General features: G+C 30.9%; 1 protein-coding gene and 1 long non-coding RNA gene across 4 annotated transcripts; one reads left to right on the top strand and one right to left on the bottom strand.

The window, feature by feature from the left end:
• Window positions 1-691: 691 nt before the first annotated feature.
• Window positions 692-9,464, top strand: LOC116138637. Of its 3 annotated transcripts, XR_004129320.1 has the most exons (9): window positions 692-765; window positions 870-938; window positions 1,037-1,066; window positions 1,162-1,194; window positions 1,327-1,397; window positions 1,821-2,651; window positions 7,418-7,471; window positions 8,030-8,120; window positions 9,364-9,464. It is a non-coding gene; the product is annotated as an uncharacterized LOC116138637 (long non-coding RNA). The 3 variants fall into 3 exon arrangements; XR_004129319.1 differs by lacking the exons at window positions 8,030-8,120; window positions 9,364-9,464 and having other exon boundaries at window positions 7,418-7,572; XR_004129321.1 differs by lacking the exons at window positions 7,418-7,471; window positions 8,030-8,120; window positions 9,364-9,464 and adding an exon at window positions 3,832-3,928.
• A 1,834-nt stretch (window positions 9,465-11,298) lies between these two features.
• On the bottom strand, window positions 11,299-17,213 carry LOC116138604 (alpha-L-arabinofuranosidase 1-like). The gene is made up of 17 exons (XM_031424315.1): window positions 17,040-17,213; window positions 16,783-16,837; window positions 16,423-16,625; window positions 16,203-16,324; window positions 15,961-16,114; window positions 15,602-15,671; window positions 14,469-14,614; window positions 14,304-14,349; window positions 14,165-14,217; window positions 13,223-13,376; window positions 12,631-12,749; window positions 12,458-12,529; window positions 12,278-12,381; window positions 12,050-12,106; window positions 11,767-11,965; window positions 11,510-11,656; window positions 11,299-11,406 (listed from the first exon to the last, which is right to left on the bottom strand). The coding sequence occupies exons 1-17, from the start codon at window positions 17,211-17,213 to the stop codon at window positions 11,299-11,301; spliced, it is 1,983 nt and encodes a 660-aa protein (XP_031280175.1).
• Window positions 17,214-21,029: the final 3,816 nt, after the last annotated feature.

Below are 21,029 nucleotides of genomic sequence, written 5' to 3'. Positions count from 1 at the left end.
ATAGGTCGTTTACTCATAAAATTATAATACAAGTAAGCATGTTTAATAGTTTGATCTACGTTAAAAATGAAGTACATGTAAGCATGCCAAAGTCTTAATGAGTGAGGTGATAAATAGCAAATTGTTTACCAATATATCAACAAAATTGTCTGTACAACCTGGATAGATCATTATTACACATGTTGAAACTATTATTGTTTGTTTAATCAAAGTTTGACAGAAAACAGGGGAATAGAAATAGAAGAGCTCTGTTTTGCTTTGTTTATTCTCTGTTTTTATAGATAAAAATGTTTGTAGGATATATAAAATCTCACTGTTATTGTTCACACTTCCAAATGGTTCTCTTGAATTCTTGAAAGCAAATATATGATATATCTATGAGTAATACTATGCATCCAACTGAGTCATACAAACAGATAAAAAACAAATGATAAAGTAGTTATTTTACATAACTTTTATACAATTTTTATGTGTCTATATGACTCAATTATGATCAAAACATTATTGTATATTTAAACACAGAAATATTCAGATTTGGGCCTTGAGGATGTTTTGTTTGCTGAAACAGGCCTATTTCAATTCGGCCCATTTCATTATCCCCTGCTCCCTCTCGCAGCTCCTACACTCTCTTCCACTTCGCGGCTGCGACCTGTAAGCTTGTGAGAAATGGAGAAAATGGGTGATCTTGTCTGGTCAAGACAATCGGATCTTAGCAAGTCTTTGAAGCTCGCAATCCGTTCTCTTCTCACTACTTGCTCAAAACAAGTGTCTTTTCTTCACTGCTTAATTTTCTACGTTCTTTTCATCCACTTTCACTATCAATTCTCTTATTTACCACTATTTTTTTTTTCTTTTTTGAATTGAAAAAGGAATTCAGCAAAGCATTCAATAACTTTACTTCTTCTGAGCAAGACTCCCTCCACCGCCTATTCATCCAGGTCCCCTCTCTAAACATCTACTCAGACCTGTTTTTAATTCTTTTAAATTTTGTTTTGGTTCATGTTTGAAATTTGAACTAATGGGTGTACAGTTTCAGGTGATTACTTCTTTGCATGAAAACATTGAGGTATGATTTTTCCTTATGTTTTTTAAAGGATTTAAATACGTTGTTACTAGGCTATGATTGTTAATTTCAAACGTTGCCACTTTTGCATGTTACAGGATGAGTTTCAGTCTTTATGCCTTGAAACTCAGGTATATTTCTATTCATTACTTTGGTCCGCGGCTAGATGTGGTCAATTCAATTACTAATTAAAATCATTCCTTTTGATTTTATGAATTTAATTGGTTGGGCATTCTAATGTTGAATTAAATATGATTTTGAAGGCGGGAAACACTCTTGATACTGTGGAGCAACTTGTGGAAGAACAAGACCTGGATCCATTGTCTTCAGATAAGTAGGTCTATCTAATCCCTTGATGGCATGTAAATACTTGTTTAACTGATAAAGTTTTATTGCAATATTCACTATGTGTAATAGATGTTTTTGTCACATCATTGTATGCTTGAGCTACATATTTTAAGCTGCTCAAACCAATACTATCTGATTTTATATGGTCATTTGGAAAACTATTACACTTGTATCCATACACAGTACATTAACAAGAATGAGTGAAATGATTTTACTCATGATGTCTTCTGTATTAGAGCTCTGGTCTTATCATATTATTTGAAAAGGGTAGTGTGCAGGTTGGCTTCTAAACAGTATTTGTTTGGTTTTTTCGCTATGCATTGATTCTTCACTTGGTGGATAATTAGCAGTATTATAGAATTCATTGTTTCATGTTACTTTTAACGTTTAGAATGTTTATTTTGTTTAGTGAGAGGACCTTGCGGATAATTGAAGCTGTACAGCCGTTTCCCTGGACATGGTCAGAGCAGAGTACTTCATGTACTTGACAGCTCTAGATTTTATGTTCACATTCTGATTTAGCTCAAGATTTGGCTACTCCTGCCTCTAAATTAGGAAAAAGTTTTCTGCTATGAACATGATACATTCTGCAAGGCCTTTTTCTAAGTTCACTCTGCTATACATATATTAGATACGTAATGACCAACTTACTCTTGAAGAATGCCATTAGTAGTAGACAGAGGCATATACATGGGTGGTGTCAGATCCCAGTAGACATTATGGTTTGATACTTGTAACCATTTTTCCTGGATCAACTTTTCACTTTAATCTACTACATGTGATTAATTTTAAGATTTATCTTCCTTCATCAAGAAAGAAACAGAGAATAAAACAAAGAAGAACACAGTTGCAATCTTTTCTGACAGTGTAGACCTACTATTTAATGATATTAAGGAATATTATGTATGAACTAAAAACAAATAACCACTGATGGAGAAATGCTGACAGTGTATGTTTCTATACTCTCCTCATCATCCATAACTCTGATGCAGTCACTATCGTGACTTCGTAACAAAAAATTTGAAGGACTATCCAACTACATTTGTTTCATGCTGGAACTGGTTTCAATGGCCCTTGGATTACTACTTGATCGATATGCAGTTCATTCTATATCTTGCAATGGACTTTCTTATTTCAAGTGTCCTGACTGACATGCAGGACAAATATTATGGATGTTACATGTGATCTGTCAACAGCGAAGAAGAATGAGATCTAGAACTTGATGCTTATGCTGGAAAGGGTGAGTAATGTTTAGAAAAGATCAATTTTCTTCATTCAAAAATATGGATATATTATTTTTGTTTGTTTTCAAGGGTTTTTTTAACATGCATTATGCACTTATTGATTGGTGGTGGAACCAACTTTTGTTGATTGGTTGAAGAGGTTTTATGTCAATAAGATTTGAGCTTCTCTAGTTTTTTCTTAAGTAGGACAATTTGTGCATAGTATCTTGCTGAAATCCTACAGCAGAAATCAAGATGATGGGGATTTATAACTGAATTTTTTTTCTTCATTTTGTACTCATGGTGTTCTTATAGTTGTTCTGTTCTGTTTTGTTCTAAAAATATCTCCTTTATCTTGAGAAACAAGCAAGATGAAGCAACATTTGCCCATCAAATGTGCTGATTTACCCTCCTGCATTAAGGTTAACTAGAAAATGTGTCTAACATTTCTATTTAATTTCAGGTTCCCAAAAACCAATTCGTACAACTCAAAAATGTTTGTCATAGCACTTTGCAAATAGTCCCCTAGAATACTCAATCTTGCTCAATATTGTCATGCTTTGTTCAATGATTTTACGTTATCTTAGGGCAAAGTTTTGTGGGGAGCTGTGTTTGAGCATTTTATCCTGTCAAGAAAGAGCCAATTCAGAAATCAGTCTATGCAAGGAACATTTGTATTGAATTCCCGTCAGTCTTGGCAGCCAATCTTACTTTTTGTTCCAATAAGTTAGAATGCTCCTTGACACCTTGCTCAATCTAATTTATGCTTTCATTGATTTGCTAAGGGTAATCCTGAAGTTGCTAAATGTAAATCTACTACAAATATAGGATACACGATTCCTGGAAATGATTGCCTTTATTCAAATAATCTATAGAAAACGAAAATGGGCTCTAGTATTGGCCCAAAAATCTTTTTTTGATTCTAGTAAAATAGGTACTGTACATAAATGCTTTTTTGTTGTGTAAACTGTTCTTATTCTGCTTCATTCATTAGGTTGAAGAACAGAATCACCTGACCCAAGCAGTATTGTAATTCTTTTGAGAGATTCATAAAGTTACTTGTAATATTTTCTGTAATCTTATGCTTTATGAACAAAATGTGAATCTTTCATCCACTGATCCAATCAAGAGTGACTTTGCTCTCCTATTATCCAAAGAAGCTCTGTTAGGATAATTAAGGATTGTGCTTTCTGGCAGGTTATTGGCAAATTCCATTCAGTGCAGGATGCTTAGCAGAGGTGGCTGTGTTGGGTGAGTTTCTCAGAAGTTTTGAAATTGTAAAACTAATATCTCCACTCTCTCACATCCTACAAATATCAAATCTTTTAAAACTGGCCATTTGAAGAATGTGTTCCTCCATATAAACCTTTGAGATTTGGTAAGCATGTATAGGGGTTTGATCTAAATTAAAAATGAATTACATGTAAGCATGTATAATTTAGGTGATAACATAATGCCAAAGTCTTAATGAGTGAGGTGATAAATAGCGACTTCTTTACTTAAACTGTCTACACAACCTACATTAAATAGGTAGATCACTATTACACCATGTTGAAATTATTATTGTTTGTTTAATAAAAGTTTGACCGAAAACGGGGTTGCTTTGGAAATAGAGAAGCTCTGTTTTGCTTTGTTTATTCTCTGATTTGATTCATAAAAATAGTTGTAGGACATATGAAACTGTTTTCCTTTACATTTCTAAATGTTCCTTTGAATTCTTGAAAGCAAAATATGATAGGTTTTAGTAAGAACTTAAAAACAGAGTTGGTGTACCTGGAGTGTTTACTTGAGCTCTGTCATGGCCTTCAGGGTTTTGGAACACTCTTGAGGGGAAAAGGACTTTAGCTGTATGGGTTTGTTTCGGCAAGCAAGTTCTTTCGGTAAGTTACTATTACCGTCTTAATACAAATTTGAAGAAAAAAACAATCACGTTCGATCAGTTACACTACTAAATGCTGATAGTGCATATAATGCATCAACACAAAATTTGAAAAACAAGATATTTTAGGTGATGTTTAGAAAAATTGAAACATGAGAGACAAATATATAAATTTTATTTTATTTATTAATGGGACCCTTGAATAACATCATATCATACTATTCAGTGATGCAACAACACTTATCAGCTTTTAGACACACCGCATTTATAGGGATTTTCTGACTGTGCTTATACTTAACAAGGCAAGCGCTAAGACATTGAAACTTGTCACAATTCCCAGGAAAAGGTATGTAAGAATCACAATCATCTGCCTTTGACTCTGCTTCATCAAAAATTGTACCTGTAATCTCACAATATCAATTATATATAGCTGTAAACATATACCCAATAAACAATAAAACATCGATATAATTCATTTTAAAAATCATCTTATCAGTTTAATCAAGTAAATAATTAAAAATAATGAAAGATATAAAACTTAATTCATAATATTAAGAAGAATACATTACCTGATAACATAATAACCAAGAAGAAAAAAAGCACTGTAAGTTTGGTGGTCCTCATTGTTTTCAATTTTAATGATTATTTTACTCTCTAAAGTTATTACTTATAGCACGTAAGCAACAAAGGAAGTTAATATATATATAGTAACATTTACTGGAAACTTCAATTTCATTACCATTTTACTCCATTCAACAATCAATTAAAACGTTCACCATATATACGTTATCATTAAAAATATCAATCACATTAATATTATAATAAAATCGTAAATTGATAATGTACCCAAGACAAAATTGGTATTAAAAGTTCTAACAATATCAAAATAAAATCATGCATGTGAATGTATATATGGTAACAATATCAAAGTTATTTTACCTAAATGGTAATGAGATTACATTCTTGCTTTAATTGTTTCTCTGTGGTTGTAAAACAATTAAAACTAATATTGTTACCGTGTGTGTGTATATATATATTCACACGGTAACATATAATGCAAAACTTTACTTACCAAAATCAGTAGCTAAAATCCCAAACTCACATGTGCTGGTACACAAGCCCTATCAATCATAAATTTGAACTAAATCACAACTTAAATCGTTATTATTCAAAAAAAGGTAATGCTACATGTATAAACTAATAATAAAAACTATTCCCTAGAAAGCAATGTGACAGTCCTACATGTTTGACACATCATCTCCTCTAATTTGCTAAGTTTATCTCTAATTTAAAATAGAGTAATTTTTTATACAAACCTTACGATGTCACCACTCTTTAATTGACACATTATTTATCTAATTTGTTGAGCATTTAATGAGTTGACTTTTTATTTGCATTCATCCATTCATTTTATAACACATAAGATTGTATGAAAGAGTTTGTACAAATAATATTATTCTTTAATATAATCCAATTACATTAAACAAATCAATTTGTATGAGAAGTTTGTATATGTAGCATTATTCTCATATATTAAAAAAAAAAAAAAAAACTACATGCATCTATTATTTCTAAATATTTTAATCCAATAAATAAAAATCAGCCACCAAACCAATATTTACTCATGAGATCGATCTCTTAGAATTCATTATCTAAACTGAAAAATTCTCTGAATGCTCTGTTTAGCTTTTGCTCATATTTCATTTAAAGCTTCAAATTCTCTGTTTTTACACATATTTTGAAAGTTTTGTGAAGCCAAAAACGGAGCCGTTTCACTTGAGTCAAAACGGGGTCGTTTTGTTTAAAGCCATTACCAAGTTTTAGCCATCAGATCAAGACAGATCCAAGGGCTGAGAACTGCTGATGACTTAGTATATAAAGAAGCCCAACAGTGACACTTACAAGAACGCGTATTTTGTTATTCAGAGAATTAGGGTTAACAAAAGGGGATACACTCGGGCTAGGGTTTTTTTCTTTCTGTTGAATCTTTCTGGGTTCTATGTACTCATGGTGTTCTTATAGTTGTTCTGTTCTGTTTTGTTCTAAAAATATCTCCTTTATCTTGAGAAACAAGCAAGATGAAGCAACATTTGCCCATCAAATGTGCTGATTTACCCTCCTGCATTAAGGTTAACTAAAGAATGTGTCTAACATTTCTATTTAATTTCAGGTTCCCAAAAACCAATTCGTACAACTCAAAAATGTTTGTCATAGCACTTTGCAAATAGTCCCCTAGAATACTCAATCTTGCTCAATATTGCCATGCTTTGTTCAATGATTTTACGTTATCTTAGGGAAAAGTTTTGTGGGGAGCTGTGTTTGAGCATTTTATGCTGTCAAGAAAGAGCCAATTAAGAAATCAGTCTATGCAAGGAACATTTGTATTGAATTCCCGTCAGTCTTGGCAGCGAATCTTACTTTTTGTTCCATTAAGTTAGAATGCTCCTTGACACCTTGCTCAATCTAATTTATGCTTTCATTGATTTGCTAAGGGTAATCCTGAAGTTGCTAAAAGTAAATCTACTACAAATAGAGGATACACGATTCCTGGAAATTATTGCCTTTATTCAAATAATCTATAGAAAACGAAAATGGGCTCTAGTATTGGCCCAAAAATCTTTTTTTGATTCTAGTAAAATAGGTACTGTACATAAATGCTTTTTTGTTGTGTAAACTGTTCTTATTCTGCTTCATTCATTAGGTTGAAGAACAGAATCACCTGACCCAAGCAGTATTGTAATTCTTTTGAGAGATTCATAAAGTTACTTGTAATATTTTCTGTAATCTTATGCTTTATGAACAAAATGTGAATCTTTCATCCACTGATCCAATCAAGACTGACTTTGCTCTCCTATTATCCAAAGAAGCTCTGTTAGGATAATTAAGGATTGTGCTTTCTGGCAGGTTATTGGCAAATTCCATTCAGTGCAGGATGCTTTGCAGAGGTTGTTGTGTTGTGTGAGTTTCTCAGAAGTTTTGAAATTGTAAAGCTAATATCTCCACTCTCTCACATCCTACAAATATCAAATCTTTTAAAACTGGCCATTTGAATTATGTGTTCCTCCATATAAACCTTTGAGATTTGGTAAGCATGTATAGAGGTTTGATCTAAATTAAAAATGAATTACATGTAAGCACGTATAATTTAGGTGATAACATAACGCCAAAGTCTTAATGAGTGAGGTGATAAATAGCGAATTCTTTACTTAAACTGTCTACACAACCTACATTAAATAGGTAGATCACTATTACACCATGTTGAAATTATTATTGTTTTTTAAATAAAAGTTTGACCGAAAACGGGGTTGCTTTGGAAATAGAAGAGCTCTGTTTTGCTTTGTTTATTCTCTGATTTGATTCATAAAAATAGTTGTAGGACATATGAAACTGTTTTCCTTTACATTTCTAAATGTTCCTTTGAATTCTTGAAAGCAAAATATGATAGGTTTTTGTAAGAACTTAAAAACAGAGTTGGTGTACCTGGAGTGTTTACTTGAGCTCTGTTATGGCCTTCAGGGTTCTGGAACACGCTTGAGGGGAAAAGGACTTTGGCTGCATGGGTTTGTTTCTTTGCACTAAGTTAAGGTGGAGTAAGCAAGTGCTTTCGGTAAGTTACTATAACCGTCTTAATACAAATGCGCCCTAAAATTATAGTCTCAACAAATTTGAAGAAATAAACAATCACGTTCGATCAGTTACTAAATGCTGATAGTGCATATAATGCATCAACACAAAATTTGAAAAACAAGATATTTTAGGTGATTTTACAAATATATAAATTTTATTTTATTTATTAATGGGACCCTTGAATAACATCATATCATACTATTCAGTGATGCAACAACACCTATCATCTTTTAGACACACCGCATTTATAGGGATTTTCTGACTCTGCTTATACTTAACAAGGCAAGCGCTAAGACATTGAAACTTGTCACAATTCCCAGGAAAAGGTATGTAAGAATCACAATCATCTGCCTTTGACTCTGCTTCATCAAAAATTGTACCTGTAATCTCACAATATCAATTATATATAGCCAATAAACAATAAAATATCGATATAATTCATTTTTAAAAATCATCTTATCAGTTTAGTCAAGTAAATAATTAAAAACAATGAAAGATATAAAACTTAATTCATAATATTAAGAAGAATACATTACCTGATAACATAATAATCAAGAAGAAAAAAAGCACTGAAAGTTTTGTGGTCCTCATTGTTTTCAATTTTAATGATTATTTTACTCTCTAAAGTTATTACTTATAGCCCGTAAGCAACAAAAGAAGTTAATATATATAGTAACATTTACTGGAAACTTCAATTTCATCACCATTTTACTCCATTCAACTATCAATTAAAATGTTCACCATATGTACATTATCATTAAAAATATCAATCACATTAATATTATAATAAAATCGTAAATTGATAATGTACCCAAGACAAAATTGGTATTAAAAGTTCTAACAATGTCAAAATAAAATCATGCATGTGAATGCATATGTGGTAACAATATCATATTTCTTTTACCTAAATGGTAATGAGATTACATTCTTGCTTTAATTGTTCCTCTGTGACTATAAAACAATTAAATCTAATATTGTTACCATATATATATATATATATATATATATATATATAACACGTTAACATTAAAAATATCAATCACATTAATATTATAATAAAATGGTAATTTAATAAATGTACCCAAGACAGAATTGGTATTAAATTTTTTAACAATATCAAAATAAAATCATGCAAGTGAAGGTATATATGGTAACAATATTAGAGTTATTTTACCTAAATGGTAATGAGATTACATTTTTGCTTGTGTTTCTTGATTTCACAGTTGAGTGATTAGGTGAATATGGAATGAAGGATACATGAAGAGGTGTCTCTAAGAGGACAGGAGCCTCTACTTAAGAAATGAGAAACATTTGCTATCCCAATCATAAGTTCCTTTGTATCAAATCATATCTATTTCGTCACATCTCTGTTTTTGGCTTTCAATCTAAAGCTTCGAATTGCCTCTTTTTTATCCCTTTATTATGTACTCAAAATGGTAATTTAAGGGGGTGTACCAAAGGGCTTTTGTTCAGTTGATATTATTGTCTTAATACAAATACTTCCTGATATAATACATAGACTCAACAAATTTAAAGAACTAAACAATCACTTTTGTTCAGTTACACAACCAAATTATCCTTCATAAGAATATTCAATAATGCACATGTGAAAGCAGAGTAGTAAAACTCAATCTTGATAGTGCAAATAATGCATTAACACAAAATTAAAAAATAAAAATAAAAAAAAATAAAAAAATAAAAAAAAGGAGGGACATGAGAGACAAATATATAAATTAAAGTTTATTTATTAATGGGATCTTTGAATAACATCAATAGAGGATCACATCATATTATCCAGTGATGCAACAACACTTATCATTTGTTTCACATCCAGCATTGATAATGATTTTGGGTGAAGTCTTATACTTATCCAAGCAAGCGTTAAGACATTGAGCCTTTGTACAATTCCCAGGAAAAGGTAAGTGAGAATCACAGTTATCTTCCTTTGCCTGTGCTTCATCAAACATTGTACCTATAAATTATAATCTCACAATGTCAACTATAGCTATGAAATTTATATAGGGTAACAATACATATTATCGACTTAAAATTACTAATATAGACCTATCATGCTAACATATATATGATTCATTTTTCTAAACTCACATTGGCACATAAATCATCAAATATTAGATGTATAGTTAAAAGATGAAAAACCATTATATTTATCATTAACTATGAAAAATAGGAATTTAATACAAAATATTAAGAGAAATGTATTACCAGATGAGAGTACCATGAAAAAAACTAGAAGCATTGAAAAATATTAAGAAGAATATATTACCTAATAATAACATAACGAAGAAGAAGAAGAAGAAAAACACTGAAATTCTGGTGGTCCTCATTGTTTTTTCTTTTTTGTTTTTGTTTTGTTTTTTTTCTTTTAAGAGATTATTTTACTCTCTAAATAGCCAGTAAGCAACAAAGGAAGCTAATATATATAGTAACATTTATTGGAAACTTCAATTTCATTACCATTTTACTCCATTCAACAATCAATTAAAACGTTAACATTAAAATATCAATCACATTAATATTATAATAAAATGGTAAATTAATAAATGTACCCAAGATAGAATTGGTATTAAAAGTTCTAACGGTATCAAATTCAATTGTCACAATAAAATCATGCATGCATGTGAATATATATATATGCTAACACTATCAGATTTATTTGACCTAAATGGTAATGAGATTACATTCTTGCTTTAATTGTTTGTAAAACAATTAAATCTGATATTGTTACCATATAAGTTCAACAGTATCAAATTCAACTATTACAATAAAATCATGAATGCATGTGAATGTATATATGGTAACACTATCATATTTATTTTACTAAATAGTAATGAGATTATATTCTTCCTTTAATTGTTTCTCTGTAACTGTAAAACAATTAAATCTGGTATTGTTATCATACACACACACACACATGTATTCACCTATACCATAAACCAAACATATAATGCAAAACTTTACTTACCAAACTAATTTGCACGTCTGCTCCTCCCAAACTCACACGTGCAGCTATACAAGCCCTATCAATCATCAATTTGAACTATATCACAACTTAAATAGCTATTATTCAAAAACAGTGATATTACATGTATAAACTAATTATAACAACTCTGTCATGATGTTGAAAATATCGAGATTACCTAGGTATTGTGATCCAACATCAAATCATAAGAAGTGACCGAGTGTGGCGATACTACAACTTCCATATCCTTGCCAGCATTTTCAAGTGGACTACTTCTTGGTACCACCTATATATCCAGAGTTAAAAATAATAATAATAATTCAATGGTGCTAATTAACAAAAAAGTCCTCAATCTCTAAGAATATTAATGAATGAGAGAAGATTTATACTTTGTTTGGCTCCTTAAAGGAATTCTCATCCATTACATTGTTGGAAGTAAGTAGAGTCTTAGTCGATCTTGACGAGTTTATTGAATTTGACTCTAAACCATACACTGATATCTTTAGATTCACTTTATTGCTCCCAAAATTGACAACCTACACATGCACCACAGTAACATACATACAAATGGTTAGCAAGCTAGAAGATCTATTTAAACAAAACAACTCATTTCAAGAGCAGCTTGGATTAATGCAATAGGAAATACCTTTACTTTCAAAAAACATCTGCCGTCATTTGAATTCTGCTGAGCTATTGCAGATGCAAGGATTGGAGTTGAAGAATTTGTGAGGAGAATCGTATTAAGTAGCATCGCACCACTTGTATCTGTAAAAAAGTGTTGCAACCAATAGCTAGGAGTTCCATATGCTTGACTGGAGTTGAAGACAATTGCATCCGGATTCCAACTAGAAGACAAAATTTTCTAATGTTAGAATAAACCGTAAATAAAAATGATAAGACTTTATAAATTCAAAAGATGGTGAAATTACCTCCTATCATGTACATTCACAAACAATGGTGCATAGCATACCATTGCAACAACATCACTGCAACAAATAAAGTTAAAATTAGTAGGTTACCATCATTTTAGTTAAAATTACTTGGATTGTGATCAAATTGGAGCTAGAAATAATAGTGAAACTTGTGTGATATATTACTTAAACATTTGTTTATCAAACAAAAGATAACCACTTGGATTTTTATGCACATTGGCAAACCTGTTCCTTTCCAGGCCAACGAGGAATCCAGCTTCCCCTAGTGCTGCTAAAAGGCTTCCCGTGCCACCATCTTTTCCATACACAGCATATTCACTAACAAACACCTACATAGTATTGAATAACCTATGATTCCTAGGTTTGAATCAAAACAAAAACTATGGATCTTATAGAGGTGCATACCTTTGGACCACTACGTGATGTATGGTCAAATTGATGAGCCTTAGAAAATAAGTCATTGGCATTTGTATAAATCTATTTAAGAATAAGAAAATAAAAACAAGGTTATTTTCATTGCGAGAAAAAATGAAAACAATTTATATATGAATATACAAGAGTTGCATCAAGAATTTTACATGAAAATCATATAAATCAGTTGGATGATCTAACTGATCCACAGATTCGTCACAGTTTGAGATTACTGTGATGTTTGGATAGTACCTTTTTATCGCATAGTAGAACTTGGGGTAGTTCTCTAGTCATTAAAAAAAAAAAAAAAAAAAGTAAGTATATTATGTCTATGAATGTAAAAGAGCAAGGTAATATTTGGGCTTTAGGGTTTATTAAATTCATAAAAAAATTTATTAAATCATATCAGAACTCATCAAAGACAAATAATCCTAGAAATTCAGAAGAGATCATTAATGGATAGACATCATGACAAAGTTTACTAACCATATATTTAACTTCAAAGTATAAATTCATAGATGAGAGTTCAATGTCACATGAATGACCTTTAGATTATTAAGAATTTACTATCAAATCACATTCATTCTCAATAGATATCCATAATTATTTGATCATAGACAAGAGATCTTTCATATAGTAAAAGTTTAGTGCAATTACCATTATCATGGTCCACTTTCTAATCATTTAATAACTCGAAATTAAGTGACTTGGAAGAGTATAAACGAAAACAAAAGAAATGAGTTAGAACAAGATGCAAACCTTTATAAGCATTTTTTTCCGTAGAGTAGCATTCTTCATTTCCAACAGCAACATATTTTAAGTCAAAAGGTTTAGGGTGTCCCATTGCAGCTCGTATAGACCCCCATTTAGAGCTTGGGTCACCTATGGCAAACTCAATGCCATCAAGGGCTTCCTGTAATTGAAACAAACAACATATATTAATATGTATATATATCCCTTCAATCAAAAAATTATCAGTTTTGGAAAAAATTTACGAGGTTAAGTTTAGCTAAACAATATAGGAGGAAAAACAAAAGTAATAGCCACACTTGGGACCCTTAATTCTACATTTAGACTTGAAAAATGATACAACTCAATATCAATACACTACTACAAAAGCCCCCCTTCCTTTACAGGGTAAAACTACAAAAAAAAAAAGCTTTCAATCACTGAAAAATGAAGCACCTATAAATCAATGAAGTTGATAAGATCCAAACATCAATAATTCTTTTAAATGAATGTAAGATCAGAAATCCCCAAGAAAGAAAAATATGAACTTTATAGCTAAACATTGTCCAACTCACGAGGGATATATGGAAGTGAATTTGGTTTTTGTCTCCATCAAAAATAAAAACTAGCACTTGCATAATACAAACTTAGTTTATTGACTGGTCGCAAAATATGGATTCAAAAATAAATAAATAAATAAACGCAGCAACTCAAGTTTTATAGTTCTTTTCAATAAATATCACAAACAAACAAAATTTGTAGCAAAACCCCAAGAAAGAAAAACTAGCACTAATTAGATGTGGAGTCAACAAACAAACAAAATTTGTTATTACTTTTTTGTTATCTGCAAAAAGAAATAAGGCTGTATGGGATCACATCAACTGCAATTGCATTTGTAGCATTTAAACTAAAGTATATTTGATTGGACCAATAATCATACAAACAATCAAGGCAACAATATTGAAAACATACCTGCACAAAAAGTGAGACATTGGAGGCTTTTTCTCGACCGAAATTGCTCATTCCTGCAAAGTTTATAAAACATATAAGTTAAAAATAAATCAACCACGTAGGCCAGCTGGAGGAAAAAAACAAGTATATCCGTCATTACCATTATTAAACACCCATATCGGCAATGCACCAAGATCTTCAGATAGCTGCACAAACAAGAATTAAACTTTTACTTTATTTATCTACATAAAGGAGTATAAGTGGAATTCTTTGAAGTAATAAGAACAAAAATAAAAATTTTCCTCCAGCTAAGACAAATACTTACTTGAAGAAACTCAAAATAGCCAAGTCCATCATCCGTCCAATAGTTCCATGCATCATTAAAATGCCCAGGTCTCTCCTCACAGGGTCCAACGGTATCTTTCCAACGAAAGGCATTTCTTAAAAGATCTCCTCCAACAAAATTGCCACCTGATTTAATATAATAAGAAAATAAGGCATTATTCATATTTGAATTTCTGGGCAATGAATATAACTACAGTTGCTGAACACAAATAAAGAGATTAAGATAGGTAAGGAGCGGGCATTCGATAAAGCCAGTCAAAGGAAATATGCGGTGAGCTCTAGAAATTTTTATATTTGCTTACCTGGACAAGATTCAAGCCAAAGCTAATTTAGTATATAAACGAAACATCATATTAACAACTTTTGAAACAACTTATATCCTCAAGGCATTGAATCAGATCAGAACGATAAAAATGTCCAATCCATTAAAAATATTAAAGGATTAAATCTGTCTCAAGAGTTGAAATTCTATTTCACGTAACAACCCATCCAACCTTTGCCTTTTTCACACAAGAGAAACTAGAAAAGAATAAATCTAACTACAAGAATAGTAATCCTTCACTTTCGTTTGCGTTTGTTTCAAGTTATCAGCATTTGTTTTATTAAATGAAAAATTATAAATTTAAATTGTATATCTTACAACATTAAAGATCAATTTTATATAACACATGTACACATGTATGTAAAGCATTCAGTATAACGAAATGAATGAACTGTAATGCAACCAATTTATATTTACAAGGAACTCTTACAAATTGAACAATGATATCCGACCTTTTATCCATTACAAGAACCTCTAAAACTTTGGTTTAAGAAAACCATTTGAAAAAAAGTTATGAACCCACACAAAGACGAATGTGTAAATAAACTATATTTGTTTAAATAAAGGCATTAATAGATAACAACTTAATTTAAAATAGATAGCATAAAGGCATTAATAGAAAACAAGTTGAATTAAAATACATCTTTATGGCAACTCCAAATATTAATATAAGAAACACAATATCAATCGCAAACGTCAAAATGAAAGACAATATTATCTAATGTGATAATTTAAAATGAAACAACTTCACTTGCGCAAAGAAGCGTCTACACCAATAAATCTTTATATACCTGGAAATCTCAGGAATCGAGGTTTGATATTTGCAATCATTTCATAAAGATCATTTCTAAAGCCATGCCCCTGCGACAGGATACAGCAAGTCTTAGATACATGTGGAAGGTAATTACTAGTCACTAAGTAATCAGAAGAAATGCACTGAAAAAATTATGTTCAAACAAAAGCAAAACCCCTACATGCAAAGTTTACATTTATCATTCAGCTTCAAAAGACAAACTAGAAGTTCATTTTGAAACACTAGTTAACTCCATCCTTACCCAATCAAAGCTATTTGAAAAAAAAAAAAAAAAAAAAAAACCAGGAGCACTTAAATTTTAAGGAAGATTGCATGTTGAATTTCTTTTGTAATTACCTTGTGTGTGTCCAAGGGGATGGCAGAGACCTGATCAATCCACATTACCCCCTTCTTTGAAGTCTTCAGTTGAAGTCTTGCATTTGGATTTGTTTCTTCAGCTTCCAGCAAAGTTTCCATCTTTGTCCAATTTGAGATATCACGAGCGGAAGCACTGCAATGAAATCAAATTAAACTCTAAATTATAAATAAACAAAAATCTTTGCAGAAGAAAAATTAAGCAAATTAATTATAATGCTCACATGAGATTGGTAAAGGCCAGCGTCCGCAATCCATCCGAACTCGTTAAAGATACTGATATATTAACTGAGCTCAATGAACGGAGGTAAAAGACAATTTTGTAAATCTTCCCTTGTTTAATGTCCTACAAGAAAGAGAATAAAATAATTAATATTTCAGATTTAAAACAACATATTCAAATTCATTTACTTTTTTGTGTAATTAAGATAAACTATTTCTTACCATTCCCCAGAATCCTGGGTTATAGACACCAACTCCTCCAACAGGACACGTATCTCCATCACAAAGCACCTCCATTCGAAGTGCAATCTTATTCCGCTTGAAGCATGATGATCGGTCAGTTGAAATAATTATGGATGATTCATCCCCGATAAGAGACCAAGGGTGGATATTCAAGGATTTGTTTTGTCTTACAGCTTCAAAACCTGAAATAAACACCTCATTAAAAACCTAAGAAATTGAAAGAGAGGGCAAATAACAGCCTCTGATGTTTATATACACTATTACAAGTACACACTGACAAGCCAGCATGTAACTTAGCTACCAAACATCAAATATATAGATAGAAGAATAAAGAATGACCTCTGTTGCTCACAAGCTCTGCCCACAATCCACCAGCACCGGCATGATTGATCTCCTAGAGAAAAACACAGTAATATGGATAATTAGTTTCGTTAAGTACCTTGCCTTACTTTTTCTCCCTTATTATTTAATAAATTAATTAGTAGCAGCGTGTAAGTTTATGTGCAAGTCTACCAACATGAATGCGATAAAAAAATATATAAATAAGTTTAGCATTAAAACAAAATTACTCCAAGTGCAAGCTAACAATAAACTACCTCAAAAAATATTCCAAAGAATGTTTCAGGAATCTGTCTGCCTCCAGAAGCATTAACAACCAATTCTACTTTTTGATTTCTGTTGGAGACCGAAGCTTCATAGAAGAAAAAGAACAAAATTCCCCAGAAGAAAAACAACAAAATAACAGCGCAATACACCTTGTTGGGAGCCATACCTAACAAACCATGCATGGTAAAGGTTACATTTTGTTCACTTAACATGAAAAGGAATGCAAAAAAACAACATTACCATCTTCTTAGACAAAACAGCTAATTCATAGATCAAGTTAAAATAAGTAAGCATAAAAAAATTCATAGATCAAGTTAAAACCAAGTCAAATTCCCTTTCTAATTCCCGTATCAACTAAATCAGATAACTTCTCAACATAAACCCATGGAATACCCAAAAAAATAAAAAATAAAAGAAGTTCTGGATGCCACCTCGTCTATATCCCTCTCTTCTCAAGCACTGTATTACAAAACTAATTAAAAAGATGTATATATAATAAAATACAAATACTTCTGTTTGTTGGTATTTGTTAGAAGAGAGAAGGGAGGATGCAGAGGAGAGGGAGATGAGTATTGTTGTTGTTTAAATTTTTTAATGAGGAGAGAAGGAAGAGAAGATGAAGATGAAGTGGAGTGAGGTGTCTTTTTTATACAAAAACACTCTTGTATACTTTCCGTTTTCATCCTTAAGAATTAGACATCCAGCTACTTACTATTACTAAAACAAGTGAAGAAAATTGCCGAGGGAATATTAGTCAACCCGCGAGGTATACCTCAATTAATGAACCCCCACTAGTTTCAGAATTAGACAGAGGTTTTGTGATGATCTTTCTTTGCATACAAAAGGTTTTGTGGTCAACTTAAAAGAGTAGCAGTAGAAGAGACAGAGAGGTTTTGCATTAAAAGAGTGTGTTTTCCAATTTCATGCATGAGAAAGAGACACCCACTAACATATAATACAACAAAAATATCCCTTTACCTTGTTATCTTATCTATGTGTACAGTAGTAGCTACTCGGTTGCCTTATTAAGCAAGGACCCCAAAGTATCACTTTTTCCATCTTTTTTTCCTATAAGTAACAATCAATTATATAACCATAAGATCAAGAAAATCGCTCCAAATAATTACTACCCTAAATTAAATACAACAGCAAATGAATTCTATGTAATTTGGAGGGATATTATCAATAAGAGACAATGTTTTTTTTTTAAAGATAGTTTTAAAATGCACAAAAAGTCACGTCTAATGCTGATAGAAAAAAGTCTAAAAAATTCATATAACTAGTATTTTTATTTTATAAATGTAAATTAAGTTTAGAATTTTAAATTTTATAAAATAAAAAAAATGATAAATAAATCATTAAAACATCGACTATCTAAACGTCAAACTCTATAATCACTTTACAGAAGTTAAATTACTAGAATAATTTGCTTTTTCTTTTATTATTTTTTCCCTTTCTCTCTTCTCTCACTTTCTCTTTCCCTTTCCTTCAACTCCATCAGAAAACGCAGACCCAAGACCTAAAAAACCAGCAGCACCTAAACCCACACCAACACCCACTTGCACAGCTAAGCAAAGATTTGATATATTTGGGTAACATAAGAGTTATTAGACATACTTTACTAACGTCAACTGCCCACTTCAGTTTTCCAAACTTAAAGATTTGATTTGATGGATATGAGAATAATTATAGGTCCCACTTAAATATTTTTACTTGATATCATGAATTGAGACAGCATGATAATTTCCCGTTTTACGGTCATATGTCATCTTTTATTAATTTCATGTCTATTGGAGACGATTATTTCTTCTATTATCCACTAATGAAAACTTGGAGACAATTGTTTTAAGACTCCAGCTAGATGATGTAGAAGTCTTTTCCGATAAATACAAATGATATTACAGTTCTCCCATTGGGAAATTTGAAATGCAGATAAATTTAATTTAAAAGGAAACAAGATAATAGAGTGGGCATTACCAAAGCTGGTGTAATATTGATTATTATTTCAACATCACTCTAGCTACTTTTGCCGAAGAACATTGAAGGTTAGTGCCCATATATATAAAATATAAACTCATCTCACAATTGATGTTGACCAAGAATTATTTCAAAAATTAACAGTCTAAGAATGCTCCTAAAAGTCTCGTACATGAATAAAAATCGAAAACATTTCGATCTAAGAGTGCAGCTTTTTAATATATGCATGTATTTAAAAGCTTTGCAAATTATTAAATTGTTGTATTATCATTTATGGACATGGAAATATAATGCATTGATAAAATTATTTTAAGACTCCAGCTAGATGCTGTCCAAGTCTTTTCCTATAACTACAAATGATATTACTTCTATTGGGGAATTTGAAATGCAGATAAAATTAATTTAAAAGGAAACAAGATAATAAAGTGGGCATTACCAAAGCCGGTGTATTGGTTATTGTTTCAACATCACTGCAGGAAATAAATTAAATAATCTTTTGTAGCTTTGTCAAATTAATTTTATATACAAAATTAGAAAAGTGTTGCACATTGAAATTTGTCAAAACTGTACATTTATTTCCTTAAAAAATGAAAAATTATATTGCACTTAAATATATAGTTTTATACATACATTCAATAAAGAGTTGAGATTCAAGAAGTTGTACTAAAAAACTGCCCACCTTCATTTAAAACAAACCTTCCAGACCTGTAGTTTATATTATTATAAGCTGTTTTTTGATAATATAAATAAACCCTCTTACGTATTTTGGATATAATTTTTTCTATTGTAGTTTATAGTTAGTTGGTCGTGGAAAATAATTTATGGTGAGAGGAACTCACGAAAAGAATGAGTATAATAATAATTTATATTCTTCGTTAAATTGTTATTATATTATCATGATATAAAACATGGACTATCTAAAGGTCAGACTCTATAATCATTTTATATAAGTTAAATTAATAGAATAGTTTGTTTTTTCTTTTACTATTTTTTCCCTTCCTCTCTTCTTTCACTTTCTCTTTTGCTTCCTTCAACTCCATCAAAAATCGCAGACCCAAGACGTACAAAACCAGCAGCACCTAAACCCACGCCAACCACCCCTTGCACAGCAAAGCAAAGATTGTCTTTTTTCTTATTATGATCTGATATATTTGGGTAACTTTCCTAACGTCAACTGCCCACTTTGGTTTTGCAAACTTACAGATTTGATTTGATGAATAATATTTTTACTTGACATCATGTATCGAAACAGCATGATAAATTCCCGTTTTGCAATCATATGTCATCTTATATTAATTTCATTTCTCAATCAGAGACAATTATTTACTTCTATTACCTATTAATGAGAATTTGAAGAAAATTATTTGAAGACTCCAGCTAGATAATGTCCAAGTCTTTTCCTATAAATACAAATGATATTACAGTGCTTCTATTCGGATATTTGAAATGCAGATAAAAGTAATTTAAAAGGAAACAAGATAATGAAGTGGGCATTACCAAAGCTGGTGTATTGATTATTATTTCAGCATCACTGCAGGAAGTAACATATATTGATGAGATGGGTGATGCTGCTGATGCACATGGAAATTTGTCTGTACATTTATTTCCTTAAAAAAGGAAAAATTATATTGCAGTTAAATATATACATAACATTCAATAAAGAGTTGAGATTCAAGAAGTTGTACTAAAAAACTACCCGCCAGCATTTAAAACAAATCTTCCATACCTTTAGTTTATATTATTGTACACAGTTTTTTTTTTTTTTTTTTTTAATATCATTAAAGCCACTTACGTATTTTGGATGTAATTTTTTCTATTGTAGATTATAATTAGGTGGTCGTGGAAAATTATTTATAATGAAAGGAACTCACCAAAAGAATGAGTATAATAATAATTTATATACTTGGTTAATTTGTTATTATTTAATCATGATACAACACTAACCTTATTTGTTGCTTTATTTAATTTACAAATACTTGTAAATACAAGCTTTCTATTAATGT

The sequence above is a fragment of the Pistacia vera genome, unplaced genomic scaffold (genome assembly GCF_008641045.1).
Source record: "Pistacia vera cultivar Batoury unplaced genomic scaffold, PisVer_v2 Contig342, whole genome shotgun sequence".
NCBI lineage: Eukaryota > Viridiplantae > Streptophyta > Magnoliopsida > Sapindales > Anacardiaceae > Pistacia > Pistacia vera.
The sequence above is the reverse complement of the archived record's forward strand: the minus strand, read 5'-3'. Positions and strand labels throughout refer to the sequence as shown.

Bases quoted from the DNA above. Each gene is read 5' to 3' on its own strand.
- LOC116138604 (XM_031424315.1), bottom strand. From the start codon at position 17,213: ATGGCTCCCAACAAGGTGTATTGCGCTGTTATTTTGTTGTTTTTCTTC. The intron at 15,672-15,960 runs GTAATTACAAAA...ATCCTGTCGCAG, and splicing joins TCCCCTTGGACACACACAAG to GGGCATGGCTTTAGAAATGA. The intron at 14,615-15,601 runs GTATATAAAGAT...ATATTAAATCAG, and splicing joins TCGATTCCTGAGATTTCCAG to GTGGCAATTTTGTTGGAGGA.